Genomic DNA, 18,664 nt, shown 5'->3' with positions numbered 1-18,664 from the left:
GTACTAGTCGAATAGTTGGGGAAAAAAAAAAAACTTTTTTTTTTTTTTTAATTTAATTTTTAATGCTATAGTAATGGCCCATCTTACTATTATTATTATCCTCCTGACTTTATTTTTTATCAAAAGGGGGTCAAAAGCATGCCCAATAAAAGCCTATTATTGGGCAATGGGGATCCTTGGAGACGCTGCTGTGGTGCTGTGCTGCTGTGCCAGAAGCGCTTCCCTTAAGTTAAAACGCCATAAAAATAAGGGCAGGAGGATAATAATAATAGTAATATAGTAGTAGGATGGTATTAAAACAGTGCCAGCCCAAAAAAAAAAAAAAAAAAAAAAAAAGTTTTTTGTTTTGTATTTTTTTTTTTTTTCAAATTTCCACTAGTCGACTAGTCGACAACCACTGGGTCAAATTAGTCGACCTGTAAAAATCTCTAGTCGTGAAAGCCCTAGTGTGTGTGTACTACTGTATAGACCTATATATTAGTTGTTTATATAGGGGTAAAACATATTACAGGAACATTTGCTATTGTTATTAGGGCTGTCACGATTACAAATTTAAGTTGGCAATTAATTGTCACACAAATAATTGCGATTAACGATTTAATTGTGTTGAGCAAACAGAAATTTTAATTTCTGTTTGCTTGTTTTTTTTAAAACACTGTAGCAGAAATAGCTGATCTACAAGCTTCTTGCGGGTCTTGTAGCTTGTAGATCTGCTAATTCTGCTATTTTTGGAAAATGTTTGAAAATGTACGAAAATGTTTCCACATGGAAACGATTATGCAAAAGTGTGAGTGTGTGTGTGTGCATGTGTGTACATATGTGTACATGTTTGCATTGACCTACCGATAGTACAATGCTCTCCGTTCCATCCCTGCTGACAGACGCACTTGCCATCGCGACATGATCCATGTTTGAGGCAGAGGGTGCTACACACCCGCTGAGCGCAGCCGGTGCCGGTCCAGCCCTCCTCACAGCGACACACACCCCCTACACACACACCATGGGTCCCACAGTCTGACGCACACACCTCTGGGGGCACACACACACACACACACACACACACACACACACACACACACACACACACACACACACACACACACACACACACACACACACACACACACACACACACACACACACACACACACACACACACACACACACACACACACACACACACACACAGAGTCCAATTAAGAAATGTTAACAAATGTTTTCTCTCGGGGTGGAGCTGTAGAGTAATTTAACCGCACCGTCATCGAAATTTTCAATTGAGATTAACCACTTTAGCCCTATACACTTTGTTATATCATTGCTGCTGCATAGTGCTAAATAGTGAAAATAGCCAATCTACATGCTCAGCTATTTTCACTACTTTTGTGTGACACTGTTGTACGATGTAGTAGTAGCCTGGGATCCAGCCTGATTCACTACTTTCGGCTCCTTTTTTTTTTCCCACTTCGCTTCTCAGTCTGGAAAGGCTCCTATATGACTCGTTTTGCAGAAGTACACTGGAACTACATATGTTACGTAGGCAACATCGTTGCTGATTGGAGGTTGTTCCAACTAATCACGAATCACAACGATCACACTGGTGTTTTTGTCCCGCCCCACACCACAGACCAATCAGAAGCCACGGGTCGTTTTCCGCCGTATGGCATGTCCCGCCTCCCTTGAAGATAGGAGTCTTTCCATACTGAGAAGCGAAGTGAGAAAAAAGAATCTGCCGGACGTAGTAATGAAGGAGTAGCCTGGTAAACCATCCCTCCGGAAATCTCATTTGTATTCCTGAAATCAAATGCAAATGAGATTTCCGGAAGGGGGGGGGGGGGCGTGGGGGGGTTACCATTCTAATAAAGTAGGGCCTTATGGAAAAAAAGTTGAAATATTGGATATACAAGGTTTCTGCCCGACAGCAACGATATGACAAATACCGAAAATAGCCAATTTACAAGCTCACAAAGAATTGTGAGATTGAAGAAATTCTTTTAATTTGCACCTATAATTACATGCCCAAAATAAGGACGGCGGGTTTAAAGTAGTTCATGTATTTTTCAACACGTCCTTATGTTTAGCTATAGGTTTATTACCTTAAATGTTATACAAGCAAGAATGACTATCAACATGGAGTAAATACACAGTTGTGGTGGTGGAATAGATATGTTAGAATGACAATTTTGTATGAATCCTTTCTCATGTATCTATTTGTATTTGGGCCATAGAGTGTTAGCTTCACAGCAGGGGTCTTTTCACAGCTCCTGTTGCAATGATTCCAACAACTGTTGGAAGTCTATTTCGACTACACTGTTCTCTTTTGACTGATCCAGCAATACCATTGATGTCCATAAGTGTAACAAGCCTGTACGTCTTAGTATGGACGCTCTTAACTTGACCAGTCAGCATTTTCCTACTGTGACTTAGTATAGCAAATATCCCTATGTGACCATTTAGGATATTGTCTCGGGTACACCCTGGCTTGGCGGAGATATGTAGCGCACACTCCGCACAGCAGCAGCAGGTGAAAGCAATTCACTTAAACAAGGGTTGTGTTGCACCAAAAAACAGACTAAAACTGTCACATTCTAGCTGCTGAAATAAACTTCCCATTTAGATCATTGTTGACAAACAAACAGTGGACTGGTGTCTAAAAAAAAAACGTATTGACAGGAAAATCGCATTGATACTTTTACTCAAGTAAAACATTTGAGTACTTTTTCCACCACTGCTGACATGTACAAAACATTTTTGAAAACGGTTATTCGAATAATCAAAATAAATACATTAATTAATTTATTGAAATTAGCACCCAGAAAATAGCCAAAACTGAGCACATTTCTATCTATAAGGCCAAATCTAATTTGAAAAAAAAAATATTAAGAGTATATGAAAGCCAATTAAAATGTTTATACTATTGGAATCTTTACACACCTGCTCCCAATTAATTACATCGCCACAGCGCAAAAGTAGGTCAAATCAATCAATCTCTCTCTGGGAGCAACAATGAGAAACAGTGAATGTAGGTTTTCATAGACATGGTTGCTTGTTTCTCTCACATAATCTGGCAACACTGATAGATAGCAGCTGCGTGTTGTTGACACTACTTCTCTGCCACATGGCTACTCCAGTCGGGAGCAGACTGGACATGTTTGGTCGGCACTGGGTCGGCCGAAAAGGTCCCAACCGACCACCCCACGGACCCCTAACCGACTGGACGACGATATACGACGCTTCCCGACGCCGAATCGGCCCCAAATCAGTCCGGTCTGTGGACAGCTTAAGAGGTGTCCCATATGACACTTCAGGACGGCTTCTGTCCCTCAGGTCAGGAGGCCAGGGGTTGCTGTAAATGCTGTGTCTGAGCCTGAACCCTCCTCAAAGAATTCTCAACACCTGACTGGATATTAATATTTTCCATTATAGTGGAAATGCAATTTTAAAAAGAGACAGCAAAAGGTGGACTTCTACTCTGCTCTACACTCTCTTTCGCTCATATATGCAATTTCATTGTGTTATTACAAAAATGTGTTTTTTTAAAGGCCTTTTTCCTTTTTGAAGTAGTGTATTTTGTGTGATGTTATTGGTGGTGTTGTGAGACTGGCTCATGAATGACTGACACTCTCAGTCAAGCCTGGCGGTTGTGTTCCATGCTGTCAATCAAACCACTGCCCACAGCGATACACTTGACCACACACACACATGCACACGCGCATGCACACACACGCACACACACACACACACACACACACACACACACACACACACACACACACACACACACACACACACACACACACACACTCACGCTCGCGCTCATGCACTTGCGCAGCACACACACACACACACGCACGCACCAGAATGTAAATGAGACTAATTAAAGTAAATCAAAGAGAGACATTGATGATGATAATTAGCATGATTGAGGTTAAGTGTGTGTATTCACTGTGAAGACATACCTGCATGTGTGTGATAACGTTCAGTGCATGCATGTCTTTGTACACTATGTGTGTGTGTGTGTGTGTGTGTGTGTGTGTGTGTGTGTGTGTGCGTGTGTGTGTGTGTGTGTGTGTGTGTGTGTGAGAGAGTGTGTGTGTGTGTGAGTGTGTGTGTGTGTGTGTGTGTGTGTGTGTGTGTGTGTGTGTGTGTGTGTGTGTGTGTGTGTGTGTGTGTGTGTGTGTGTGTGTGTGTATTCTTTGTGTACCCATGTATTTTTCAGACCAGTGGTTCTCAAACGTTTTCATGCCAAGGACACCCTAATTGTATGTTTGGATGCGGACCCTCATCTGAAAATATTTTGTGCCAGGGATCCCCATCCCCCATACACGATTTGTGTTGTTAAAATATTTCCAAAATATTCCACATTTTTCAATTTCTTTTTCAAGATTATAGCCGATCAACAAGTTCACAACACGTCGCTTGCGACGTGTTGTGAACTTGTAAATCGTCTATTTTCAAAAAGCCTATGTGTATAGGGTTAAACTGGTTAAACTGGTTTCGATGCTATATTAACTCATTTTGTTGGGGACCCCCTGGAACCCCCTTGAACCCCCTCAATGACCCCTGGGGATTCCCGGACCCCACCTTGAGATCCACTGTTTCAGACTGTCTGTCTCTGTGTGTGTGCCTGTCTGTCTCACCCATAGAGCAGTCCGGTCCCATCCAGTTTGGGTGACAGCTGCAGATCCCGGTTTCCGGGATGAACGCCCCGTTTCCGTGGCACTGGTCTGGACACTGCTGGGGCGCCCTCTGGTGTTCACACCTGGGCCCTGCCCAGCCTGGGGCACAGTGACACCGCCCACTCACACAGCTGCCCTGACCTGAACACACTGGATCTAGACAGTCCACTGGACGGACGGACAGACAGACAGGGGGACGGACGGACAGACAGACAGGCGGGCAGACAGACAGACAGACAGGCGGGCAGACAGACAGGCAGACAGACAGACAGACAGACAGACAGACAGACAGACAAACAGACAACTTTTAGATGATGTAAGCCAGTGGTTCTCAAACTTTTTCATGTCAAGGACCCCCAAATTGACACTTATTAGCCCGCGGACCCCCATTTGAAAAGATAAGCCAGGGACCCCCCATATAAGAGAAGATTTTTTACGGCTCTAGCAGTGATTCTCAACCATTTTAATTTCAAGGACCCCCAGTTTAACATGCATTAGGGCTACGGACCCCCATTTAATGGCATTTCTATCTATGGGACCCAAATTCATGTTGTAAAATCAATGTTAATTTAACTCTGAGAGTGTACAAATGGTACCAAATGGACCCGTTAGGGTCCATTTGGTACCATTTGTACACTCTCAGAGTTACAGACCCATAAGGGTCCATTTGGTTCCTATCCATCATTTAGCTAGGGACCCCCTGGAACCCCCTCAAGTACCCCTGGGGGTCCCCGGACCCCACTTTGAGAACCAATGATGTAAGCAACACTATGAACACTAATCCCCATTCATATCTGGTATCTGGTATGAATCATTAACCACTTAAACCCTACAGTATATACTTAGTTGACTGGCTGCCCCCGGGCTACATTTTCCCCCTCTACGCCACGTCTCTTTCAAAATAGCCAATCTACAAACACATTTACAATGTAAATGTTCCACTCCAGTCATAATGTACTTGACTGTATATTCAGGTCATGTGTGATCTTCACATGGTAATGGAGTCCAAAGGGAAGCACGCACGTCCCAACAACAAAGACATCCTGGTGCTGAACAACAATACGTACATTGGAGAGGAAGGAAGGGAAGTTCGCACACTGTAACTCAGCTCCCAGTAGAAAATGTATTAAATCGAAAAGTATGACAACGTTTCGACTATAGTGGGTCTGAACCTGGTCAGACCTGATCTTTACACGGTCCCATACTTAAAGGGATAGTTCACCCCCAAAAAAATGTTTTTTTTTCAATCGATTTGTCACCCCATGCAGACTTCAATTCATGGATTTTTTTTTGTTTTCGTCGCATTCCTAAGCCAATAATTTGATGACCAGCGGACCGGTAGGCAGTGGTTCTGGTAGGAGACACATAGGAGACTCTTTGAGTCATCAAATTATTGGCTTGGGAATGCGACAAAAACAAAAAAAAATCCATGAATTCAAGTCTCCATGGGTTGACTCCGGTCAACCTTATACTAGGGTTTAGGTGGTTAAAGGAACCGTCCCGCTCTCGTCTCACTGACCAGTCTCACAGCTGTCACCGCGGTACCCCGGGGAGCAGGTGCACGTGCCCTGGTTGCAGACGCCATGCCCGCTGCACTGTGGGTCAACGCACTGCATGATGGGAACGTCACACTCGGATCCCTTGTAGCCGTTGTAGCAGATACACACGCCCCTGTCGTACTCGCCGTTCCCACTGCAGAGGACGGGGCAGGCGGCTGGGGGAATGGAGAAATGTAACACACTGACTACATCACACTGTCCATGTTGACCACAAACTTGACCACAAACAAAGAACCCCAGTTTGGCATGAATTAGGCCAGTGTTTCCCAAACAGTGGGTCGGGTCCCAGTTTGGGGTTACGTTTCCTGCATTTACTTTTTAATTATTATTTCAAAAGATAAAAAAAATAATAATAATAATTGTCAACATTTTTCATGAATTAAAAATGAATAATTTTTTTTCATACAAATCAAATACAAAAATCCATATTTTTTTTTTTTAGCGGTGCCAACCGCTCTAAGCTTGACTTTGTCCGTATGTCCGTCCGTCCGTCCGTCCGTCCGTCCGTCCGTCCGTCCGTCCGTGTCCGGATGAGCACGGGATTTTAAACAGCTATAACTCCAGTTTGCATCATGCCACCAAGGCCAAATTTGGTATGTGAACTTAGACCACCAATAGGGACGAGCATGCATTGCTGAAGTTATCAAAGAGGGGTCCAGGGACCCCCAGCGCCCGTATGAGCACGGGATTTTAAACTTTTTATATCTAGTCCCTAAAAAGCCAATCTTAATTACTTCCTGTAAACGAAAACGTGCTGCGTGATGACATAACGCAGCCTTCATGAATATAAATTAATCTTGATTACATGCACCTGTTTGATTCCCATAGCTGCACGTTCTTCAAACACAGCTGATGTTAATTACAGAGCTACTCCGTTTTTAATCTCATTGAAGATGAGTGTATTACTCATTGTAAACTTCATCTGCACACTAAAATATGTATCTGAAAACATTATAGGTTAGAAACAAGCCAGGTAGTAGCAAACGTCCTTCACTGGCCGTCTCTCTTTCACTTGTAAACAAACACTAGCCGTGTTGCGCACGGCTGAAGTGATTGAGATCCAACGTCCCATAGCCTGAAGGGATGGGACCTTCTGATTGGTTTAGATCGGTTGAGCCGACGTTTCAGACTGAACCTTCAAAATAAAATGACCGAAAATGTCACTGCAGTGCATCTTTAACCACCAGGCCATCGGCACCCCTTTGTATGTATATTCTGATCTACCATAACAATGGTTTCTATTAATTGACCACCACCTGTCGACTAATTTACCACCACCTGTTAACTGTTAATTGACCACCACCTGTGTATTGTTAATTGACTGCCATCTGTGTATTGTTAATTTACTGCCATCTGTGTCAACGTGTGTGTGCATAGCATTCACCTCTCACACACTAATGGAAGGTGAAAGCCAAGGGGTAATTCAGACCGCTGCGATCTTTCTCCACAACCTTCTAATGCTTAATTATTGCTCCCTTGTATGGCGGTGTTGCGCAAGCTATACACAATGCGTCACATCTGTGACACTTATGAGCTTGCAAATTTACATTTTTTGCCAAGTATATACTGTAAGTTGGTCTCAAATGTGAACTAAAGGAGTGTAATCTTAATCGAGTTTCCTGCAATTTCTTCTTGAGCAGTTTGTTCTTCTGTGCTTTCTTTTAACGGTGTGAAGCAGGAAACACAGGAACACGTGTTTCACCCACCGGCCCACCCAGTCTACAGTACCTGACCTGTACTTGTCAAAGTGCCCTTGAGCAAGACACTTAACTCTCTTAACCTAACTTCTCCCATGGCGCTTTATTAATTGCGCCCACTGCTCCCAGTAATTAGGATGGGTCAATGCAGAGGACACATTTCACATAATGTTCAAATGTACAGTGACAAAAAATTACCCCATAGGATTAAATTATCCTGAATAAATTATAAATCATAATTGCAAATTACTGTAGTTATAGAGATGGTATTAGAGTAGAGTGACACCCCGGTTTGGACAGGATTGTTCCGGTTTCAAGCTGGGTGTAACGAGTCCTGACAAATATTATATCTATAATAATATCTAAAACACAAAAATGTCCTGGTGTTCAACATTCACTACCAAATAATATCACTTGTTTTTGAGTGCTTACATAGATGATTATCAAGTTCTGTTCTGTTGAGAGGTGCAGTCACACTAGGTGTGCTAATAGTGCTCAAATAATTGTCCTGCATCTTGATGAAAACAACAGGTGTAGAAAAAAGAAAAGAAAAGAAAAGAAAAAACGATTTAGAACTTGTCAAAAGCTATTTTTAGTGATTAAGGGTCCCAGTTTGGGCTTTTGAAAATAATGGTCCCCCTTAATTGAAGTCCGTCACACAAGACAGCTATACCTCCAGCACAGCCCCAGTTCCTGACATACCTTTGGAGCAGTCCACGCCGTGGAACCCTGGGAAACAGTGGCACACGCCTGACGTGCACTCTCCGTTGCCATGACAGTTCTGAGGGCACTCCTGCACCGAGTCTGCAGGGACGACGCAGGGGAACAAAAGATCACGCCTCTGAGCAGTGTTAGACCGTATACTACAGCCTGCGTGACAGCAAGGTGAGACACGTGAGCAGTGGTGGAATGTAAACTAAGAACATTTCGTTTGCTGTTGGGCAGAAACCTCTTATCTCCATATTAAAACCTTTTTGTGTGTTTTCTTAAATTAACGCCCCGCTTTATCAGACAACAGCGTCACACAAAAGCATCAAAAGTTGCAGATCCACAAACTCGTTTTGAGCTTGTAGATCTGTTACTTTTGCTATTTTTCCATTTTAATCAGTTTTGGACATATGAGGTTTCCACCTGACAGAGACGATTTACTCAAGTAAGCCTACTTAAGCACAATTTTGAGGTACTTTTTTTACTTTGAGTAATTCCATTTTTCAATACTTTATACTTACTCCACTGCATCTCAGAGACAAATATTGTACTTTTTTTTTACTCCACCACAGTTATTTGACAGCTTTAGTTACCTATTAGTTACTTTGCAGATTTAGATTATTAATACAAAACCTACAAGCCTTTTACTTGTAACAGTAAGTATACAAAAGTATTTTTTATATCGTGGCATTATTACTACTTTCACCCTTTCACTAAAACTCTGAGTAGACACTAATGGGCTGAGTCACCTCACCACAGGAGACTCGCTTTGATCTTTTCTCTCGTTTAACAGGATTTCCTTTTTCTTTTCTTTTTTTTTGTGAGGCGGGGGGGAGGCGGGGTGGGGTGGGGGGGGGGGGGTCTTCGAGTTCTTTGAAGTGAGACTAGCCTCATTTTGCACTCAGATCACAAGTAACTGCAACACTGCGGGACTGTCTGATGTAGCAGGTACAAGCCCACCCCAAGAGATATACTGCATATGGCTTGACCACCACATAAACCCTGACCCGAGTCCCGAGGGCTCTACACTAGGGCCCCTCCAGTTTTTGCTCTACATCAGGGGTCTTCAACAGGGGGTCCGGGACCCCTAGGGGGTCCTCAGAGCTACTATAGGATTTCCGCCAAATCTTTGTGTGATAGGATTTCGTTTTTTTACATTAACCGCCTGAACCCTAGAATTCCTTTTCTGAGGGGAACATTAGCCGAAAATAGCCGATCTACAAGCTCTCAACGCCTCGCGCTGCGAGGCGTTGAGAGCTTGTAGATCGGCTATTTTTGGCAAAGAGCTAGAGAGAAAAAATAGCAGACCATGTAAAAAAAAAACTTTAATCTGAAACACAATTTTATACAATATAGAGTAGGGGGTCCCTGCTTCATCTCTCTCTCAGCTAGGGGGTCCTTGGCCTGAAAACGTTGAAGACCCCTGCTCTACATTAAATATCTTCGCTGACGATGGCTGATCTACCAGCTCAGATCTGTAGATCTGCCATTTTTTGGACAAATGTTCAAGGGACACTAGGGTTTATGTGGTTAAACCCCATATATTGTACTTTGTTGTACATCAAATAGTGAACATAGCCCATGTACAGGCTCACAAAGCTTGCACATCAACTATTTTCGCAAAATGTTTGTCTATTTTTGCCTATAGTATTGCATGCCCAGAATGGAATAGAATGTGCCCCAAGGAGAGCACGGTAATCTTTCAGTTTTTCTTCATAAATCATGAAAGTGCGGATTGTACGCTTTCATATGATGTGTCATACATTGAATTCAGAAAAACAGATATACTTATTTGACAAGAAGGTGAGAAAACACAGCAGTTACTATAGTTTTATGTACAAATGTGTTTTGTAAAGCTAACACTGCTGTTTTGTTGTATTGATTTTTTCCCCCAACATTTAAATTAGTATAATATGAAAATAGAAAAGAAAAAGCCATTTCACGTTTGCCTACTTGCAGCACATTATATCAGATCCGAACAGACAGACAGACAGATAGACAGGCATACACAGTGATAGGAGCATTCAAACTCACCCAGTGCCGTGGTGCTGAATGACACTGTCTCTCTCTCCCTGCCGTCATTGTAGAAGGCCAGGTGCCAGGTCCCTGGTTCCAGGTACTGGACAAAAATGGCCTCGTTCAGAACCACCGTTTGAACGGACCGCTTTTCTCTGGGAGCCTCGAGAACACTCCACTTCTCCTTACCATCCAACCTCTCCATGTAATCATACTGACAAAGAAAGACAGAGAGAGAGAGTGGGAGAAAGAGAGAGAGGAGGGGGGGTCATGGTGCTGATAGATCATAATGATCGTATTTATAGATCATTGTCTCTTTGGAATAACCTGCCTCGGAACCTCTGCTGCCTTTACAGTAAATTAACTTTTAAAAATGACCTTACATTTTATTTAACACTGTAAAGTATTTTTTTGTTTTGTTTGTTTTTCCGTTTTCTGTTTCTATTCTCACATGTAATTTCAGCTATCTTATTTGTTAGTTTCAATATGTACAGTATTGTGTGTTGAGTACTGACATTTAATCATTTTGTATTTGCAACTATATTAATTTGTTTCTTTGTTCTTTTTATGTGGACCCCAGGATGACTAGCTGGTTGCTATGGTTAATGGGGATCCAAATCAAAAATCAAATCACATACACTCAATAGAAAGAAAAGATATAGAGACCAACTGAAATAACCAGATTGAACAATCAATCACAAATCCCAATACACCCACCCCTTCTTAATCACTATCTCTCTAACCCGGCTGCAGTGTTCTCTGCTGCTTATTAAAAATTGAATTATGGGGGCGACCCAATAGACGAGTGGTTAGGGGCTCTAAAGCGAAACAATGTGGCCCCTGTTTGATCTCTTTCTCTGTGTCTCCTGTCTAAGACTCAGGAAAAGGCCAAACTATAACAAGAAAAAAAGAAAAAAGATAGAAATCAAATTATGTACGGCACTGTATCTGTATGTAATACCAAAAACAGTTTGCAAATATATAATTGAATCCAAACACAGAAGACCTTTCTTCCTTAACGGTAACATACTGTAGGCCTGTGATTACCCACTTCTCCAACTAAAATCAATATAAAATCAAAATCCAGAATCTGAAAAACATCCTAGTGAGGGGGATTACAACGAAAACATACTGTAATAGTATTGACAGTATCCAAATTCAAATTAGAGTGCCCCAAATTACAACACTCCACTCACAAAAAAAGAGATAGAATAGAATATTAAAATCTCTTATAACCCATCGTATTAACCTAGTATCCCCATATTCCTATGTTCTGTCCTCCCTTTCACCCCAGCAATCCTCAGATTCTGTCTCTTTGAATGTGCCTCCAGCTTTTCTGAAAGATGTTCCAAAGAGTTGGCACTTTCCAGTTCTGCGACAGTATGTGAAGATTTGGTTTCTGCTTCCTCCAGGCCCTTGATTTTTAGCTTTAATTCGGGTATTCTTCATCTTAGCCCTATAGCAGAGTCATTCCCCATGCACTTTCAGTGTCACGCTATCTCTCTTTTCAGCGCATCACTCATGCCAGCATTTTTCTTGTCAATCCTATAACAAATCTCAGATTTAAAGTGATACAGCTCGGAATGCATTGCATGTAGCTCAGACTTTAATGATGCTATACAGTAGTTGTCAGAACTGTCCAGTTGCCCACACTCTGGGGGATCCCCTCTGCGTCCACCATCACCCCCATCGAGCCAGAGGCTCCTAGGGAACACATTGACTACAGCTTGGACTTTGATGACAGTAGCTCAGACTTTAGCGATGCTATAGAGGTCAGAACTTCCCGGTCGTCTGTACTATGGAGGTTCTCTTGGGGGACTGTCTCCAGAGTTGCATCCGAGGCTTTTGGGGCTTCTCCCTTGCATGTAACTGTCCTTTCTTGTCTGCATTCTCATTCTTCGGAGACCAGATTTAGTAGCAACACACTACAGTACATCATTGCACTGGAGATATGCAGAGTACAAGAATAAGAAACTACCAGGATTTTGATGGGTAAGCTTCCAAAAGACTTTTACCAAGCAAAAAAAACAAGATATTGGGGGGAGTGGGGCTTTATGGCTAATCTATCCTTTATCCATTGACCATGATGCCTAAGAACAAATTGAATCATGTTTATCTCGGGATCTACATGGGAACGGCCTGGCTCCAATGTGGATCTTGGACTTCATGTGGCCAGCCTGTGATGTCAGTCATCTACAGTATGACAAACCTCAATTTGGTTAAGGTTTCAGACTGATCAGAACCTCATTTACTAGAACATTGGTACTGAATCTTCTGATAGGTCCAGTGGTTGGCTAGATTAACTCTAAACACACAGACAGACGGACAGACCAATCCTCAGAGGACTGTCGCTGAAAGAAGAATTGTAAATGGCTAGACTCCTACAGAGTCACACTGTAAAGATGATTAGATGTAACCTTAATGCTTCTGACTATTTCTGTTCTTGTTTTTGTCATCATGGTTATTGTATTGTGTCTGCGGTATACAGTAGCCTGACTGATTCGCTCCGTTCAGCTGACGCTGATGCTTCCATGTGAAATGGGCGGTCTCGGACCCCAGCCGCGGAAGATTCTGATTGGTCTTTTTTTTTTTTGTGGGGGGGGGGGGAAATGTGGTTCACCTGTGCGTGTGAGGGTGGCAGGCCTTTCCTCATGTAAACTCCAAACAGAGCATCTTTGCCCAAAGAGATGTTGAACTTCAGGAACAGTGGCGAACGTAGATGCAGCAAAGATCTCAAAAACACACCTGGAGGGAGACAATATCAGTATCACAATCAAATCAAATCAAATCAAATCAAATCAAATCAAATCAAATCAAATCAAATCAAATCAGATCAGATCAGATCAGATAAGATCAGATTAGATCAAAGCAAATCACATCACATCGCATCACGTCACATCACAACACAACACAACACATGAAACCAGTCAGTACCTGGCGGAACGTCTTGGCTGAGTCTCCTTCCAACCTCCAGCTCTCCAGACCAGATACTAGTGTTACGATATGGCCAGGGACCTGGAGGAGAGAGAGAGGGGGGGGTAGAGAGAGAGAGAAAGAGAGAGAGAGAGAGAGAGAGAGAGAGAGAGAGAGAGAGAGAGAGAGAGAGAGACAGACGACAGAGAGACAGAGAGAGGGAAAGAGGAGAGAGAGACAGAGACATTGAGAGAGGAAGAGGGGGAGATTTCCCAACAAATGCACAGAGATGGATGATCAGCATTTTTTGGAATAATTCCCCTCTTTTATCTCTGATCTTATGAACATAATTGTGTGTGTGCAATCAGTGCATGCGTGTGCGTGAGCGTGTGCGTGCACGCGAGTGCGCATACAGTACTCATGCACACACTTGTTTGTGTATGTATATGTGTGTGTGTGTGTGTGTGTGTGTGTGTGTGTGTGTGTGTGTGTGTGTGTGTGTGTGTGTGTGTGTGTGTGTGTGTGTGTGTGTGTGTGTGTGTGTGTGTGTGTAAATCAAAAAGATAAAAGGTTAAGCATGGGTTGGGGAGGCATCTTAACCAGACCTCAGCTGGGAAAAGCTATCTTGAAGAGGTGTGTTTTGAGTGAGGTTTTGAAGGAGAGGAGGGAGTTCTCTCTCAGTGTCTCTCTAATATGGATGAGCTTAGAACATAACATTATTGTGTTGAAATCTTAACCCATTCAATCTGGTAAAGTATATTATATTATATATTATATTGTATACAAATATTAGATTTTTTTTTCATATATATTCAATATTTGCACACATTATCAAGATTTTTCAAAAATAGCAGATCTACAAGCTAGTAGCGCGGCACGAAGTGACGTGCTACTAGCTAGTATATCTGCTATTTTTTAATCGCCAAAGTATAAAATAATGGTTATAGCTAAAATCTAAAATAAAATCAGATGCGTTCCCTGATTGAATGGGTTAAACAGAGAGGTATTTCCCTTTAAGATTGTGTTACAACATTTGCAGTTGAATCATGCTGTCTGCTACAATTGCTAATACTTGGTGAAATCTCCCCTCTTACCTCTGCCAGTGGAGGGCACTGTAGCCACATCATCACCGTTACCTGGCAACCTGGTTATGGCTGTGGTCACCAAGTAGCTGTCAACCGGCCGCAAACGCCATGTTAGACCCAACACATTCAGAGCTGGAGAGAGAGAGAGAGAGAGAGAGAGAGAGAGAGAGAGAGAGAGAGAGAGAGAGAGAGAGAGAGAGAGAGAGAGAGAGAGAGAGAGAGAGAGAGAGAGAGAGAGAGAGAGAGAGAGAGAGAGAGAGAGAGAGAGAGGTGTACGACAGAAGGACAAATTAGAAGAAATGTTGAGTTCATGACAACTCATGTCATGTGAATCTCTTACTTTGATTATATCGTTGCTGTCGGGCAGAAACCTCCTATCTCCTATCTCAAACTTTTTGTGTTTTTTTTTGTAAATGAATGGCCTACCAGTACTTGATCACACTACAGTGTCACACAAAGGCATCACAAGTAGCAGATCTGCAAGTTCGAAACGCTTTCGAGTTGGTTAGATCTGCTACTTTTGCTATTTTTGTATTTGAATCGTGAGAAGTAACAGTTCTGGACATTATGAGGTTTCCCCCCGACAGAGACGATATGGAGTTTCATACAGGATATTAAGCTCTGTTTCCATGTTAAATGTTTATTTTATTTTTGTTTTATTGCCTCTAGGTATCAATCAGTACAGGAGGAGACATACATCTATTCATGTCCAGGGTCTGGACAGTCAGACATGACTCACAGAGTTATGTGGATGTAAGGGAACTAATGATTTATTATTATTTTCTATTCTACTTTTTGTTAAGGCAAAATTGCATAGATTGATAGATGTGGCGCTCTGAAACCCAAGACGTAAAAGGGTGACGGCTCCGCTAAAAAGAAATGTTAAAACGACAGAGCCGCGCAGTCTGAAGTATGAAGCAGACTTGAGCCACAAGAGGCAGCGCCGAGCGAGCCGTCGGCCAACGTTGCGAAGTCGGCTTCGGCCAACTCAGCGCCAGTGGTGGAAAAAGTACTTGAATGTTTTACTTAAGTAAAAGTATCAATACTGCGATGTAAAAGTACTCTGTTACAAGTAAAAGTCTGGAATAAAAAATGTACTTGAGTAAAAGTACAAAAGTATTGGCATCAAAATGTACTTAAAGTACCAAAAGTAAAAGTACAAAAATATTTGAAAATAGCAGATCTACAAGCTCACAACGCGTCGCATACAAATACCTCAAAATTGTACTTAAGTACAGTACTTAAGTAAATGTACTTAGTTACTTTCCACCACTGCTCAGCGCCCTTCCAGTTACGTTACGAATTATAAAACACCCCCCCTCCCTCCCTAGTCAACATGTGCTGTCGTGGGTACCCCGACGTGTCAAACATTTGAAGTATGGTCAAATCCGTCCCAAGCCGTCACCCGTTTCCTGTCTTGGGAGTGAGAATGCGTCGGGACAACGGCGGTGTTATTGGCGGTGTTGTGAGACTGGCTCATGAATGACTGACACTCTCAGTCAAGCCTGGCGATCGTGTTCCATGCTGTCAATCAAACCACTGCCCATGGCGATACACTTGACCACACACACACACACACACACACACCACCACACACACACACACACCACCACACACACGCGCACAGTCGCACACACACGCACGCACGCACGCACGCACGCACACACACACACACACACACACACACACACACACACACACACACACACACACACACACACACACACACACACACACACACCAATCAAGTATTACCCAGGCTTAACAAACATGCACACGTGGATGCACACACACTGCAGGCACACACAAACAAGTGAAAGTGGAAAGCATGGAGGCAGAAAGAAAGGTGGTTATAATGGCGATGAAAACCCAAATTGTGCAATATGACTAGTCCATTTCAGTGGTGAAATGGACTAGTTATATTTCACAATTTGGGTTTGGGGTTTTTGGGGTCATTTGGGAGATATTATGCATAGAAAGTGGGCATCTAGCATGAAAGTACCCCCCCCCCCCCCCTCCCCCAAATTGCTTTTGGCTATTCTGCCTTTTATGCCCTCACTAGTCTTGTTTTCTTACATTCTTTTGGAATTCTCTGCCTATTTATTTTTTAAACCTTTGGAGTCTAATATGGCACCGGTGTAGAAAAAGTCATTTTGTATTTCAAAACGCCAGACACCATGATTATTCGTTATTATTCAGTCACAGTGGCATGAAAATAACAATGGAAGAGGCCAGATTGACAACAATTTGGTGGAATTTCTCATATTCCAGTGGGGAAATATCTCACACTTTCTATCAAAGAACCCTCATTTTCTTCCACTGCCTTTGTCTTCTCCTTCCCGTTCTGTTCATATCTCTTTCTGCCTTCACTAAATTGTTTCCTGAAGGTCCCAAGCCTCCTCTGGTACTATCAGATAAAAAAAGAGGGAAAAAAATAGGGATGCACAGAAAATTTGGCCTTGACACATTCACCGCCAGGTACTATGCATCCGCTTTATCCTGCTGCTGCCAGCGTTTTTTTTTACCTGTTTTGACGATCTATCGAGTGCTGCAGAAGCCACAACGTGCACGCGGATGTAACCAAAAAGTGTCCATGGGATGTGGGAGGGTCACGTCTATCCACTGGAACAACATTTTTTACCGTGATCGGCCATTTTAGAGTGATCGCGTGTTGAAAATGGCTGGTTTTCACCCCCCCAAAAAATCAGTGTTTTTCTCCTAATCCCATCATTGGAGCAGACGGAAGTGACGTTTTTTTTGGGATGATGTCACACCCGTTGATTCCTTCTAGGAGAGTCACTGTATCATTCCTAAGTTGCGTTGGAGCGCCTTCTTGTGGAATTTAAAAAAAATAAAAAAATAAATTTGAATCACGTAGATCTATGTGACTGGCGGTCAATGGTTGGATCTGAACGAACGTAGATCCACGTCGTTGGTGGTGAATGTGTTGACTGATCTCAATATGGACCCATAGTGAGTATAAGTGTTGGAATAATCATGTAGCTCTACAACAGAGGCACAGCCAAGAGAGCAATGGTACAAAACAATGTTTCAAAATGCATATATATATATATTTATAAATGTTTAACATTTTTGGTCTTTCTGTTTTAGGCCAAGTGTTTCCTTATGTTCGGTTTCGGTATCGGCCAATCATTTTCCATTCGATGCATCCCTAAAAAAACAGAGGAGGGAGGGCATTTTATTAATGCGACACTTTTTTGAATTAAAGAAAATGTTTTGAAAGATTTGGAAGAATTTGGGTACATCACATCAGCTGTCACGTCAGGCGTTACGGACCCTCAACACGGGAGCTCCTCAGGGCTGCATAGTAAGCCCTCTCCTCTATTTCCTGTACACACATGACTGCACGGCCACACACAGCTCCAACGTCAAGTATGCCGACGACGCGACTGTGATAGGCCTGATCGACGACAACAATGATGGGACGGCCTACAGGGCTGAGGTCGGAACACCGACACAGAACAGTGTCAGTAGAACAACCTCGCTCTCTCAACGTCAACAAGACCAAGGAGCTGATCTTGGACTTCAGGAAGACGAGGAGGTAGCATGCCCCTATTCACATTGACGAGTTGCAGTGGAACAGGTCAGTGACTTTTAATTCCTTGGAATACACATCTCTGAGGATCTTAAATGGTAGACGCACACAACACATGTGGTGAAAAAGGCCCGTCAATGGCTCAATTGCCTCTGGTGCCTGAAGAAATTCAGGGCGAGCCCCTGTATCCTCAGGGCATTCTACTCAGTGGTGGAAAAAGTACTCAACTTCTTTACTTAAGTAAAAGTAGCAATACTGCAATATAGAAATACCCTGTTACAAGTTAAAGTCCAGAATTCAAAATCTACTTGAGTAAAAGTACAAAAGTATTGGCATCAAAATGTACTTAAAGTACCAAAAGTAAAAGTACAAAAATGTTTGAAAATAGCCGATCTACAAGCTCACAACGCGTCGCGATGCGACGCGTTGTGAGCTTGTAGATCTGCTATTTTCA

The 18,664-nt window shown here is 42.6% G+C and overlaps 1 protein-coding gene across 1 annotated transcript in view; it reads right to left on the bottom strand.

The window, feature by feature from the left end:
• Positions 1–18,664, bottom strand: part of LOC311057329 (teneurin-2-like) — a gene marked incomplete at its 5' end in the record, with an annotated part of 126,484 nt that overhangs the window by 50,341 nt on the left and 57,479 nt on the right. Inside the window, 8 exons of the mRNA XM_084074284.1 lie at positions 844–1,029; positions 4,638–4,844; positions 6,196–6,390; positions 8,635–8,736; positions 10,675–10,870; positions 13,277–13,401; positions 13,591–13,671; positions 14,664–14,786. Coding sequence (XP_083930410.1) covers positions 844–1,029; positions 4,638–4,844; positions 6,196–6,390; positions 8,635–8,736; positions 10,675–10,870; positions 13,277–13,401; positions 13,591–13,671; positions 14,664–14,786 — 1,215 coding nt within the window. The remainder of the gene's footprint in view (positions 1–843; positions 1,030–4,637; positions 4,845–6,195; positions 6,391–8,634; positions 8,737–10,674; positions 10,871–13,276; positions 13,402–13,590; positions 13,672–14,663; positions 14,787–18,664) is intronic.

The sequence above is a fragment of the Gymnoscopelus microlampas genome (assembly GCF_963454915.1).
Source record: "Gymnoscopelus microlampas genome assembly, chromosome: 12".
Taxonomy (NCBI): Eukaryota; Metazoa; Chordata; class Actinopteri; order Myctophiformes; family Myctophidae; genus Gymnoscopelus; species Gymnoscopelus microlampas.
This window is presented reverse-complemented; position numbering and strand designations above follow the sequence as displayed.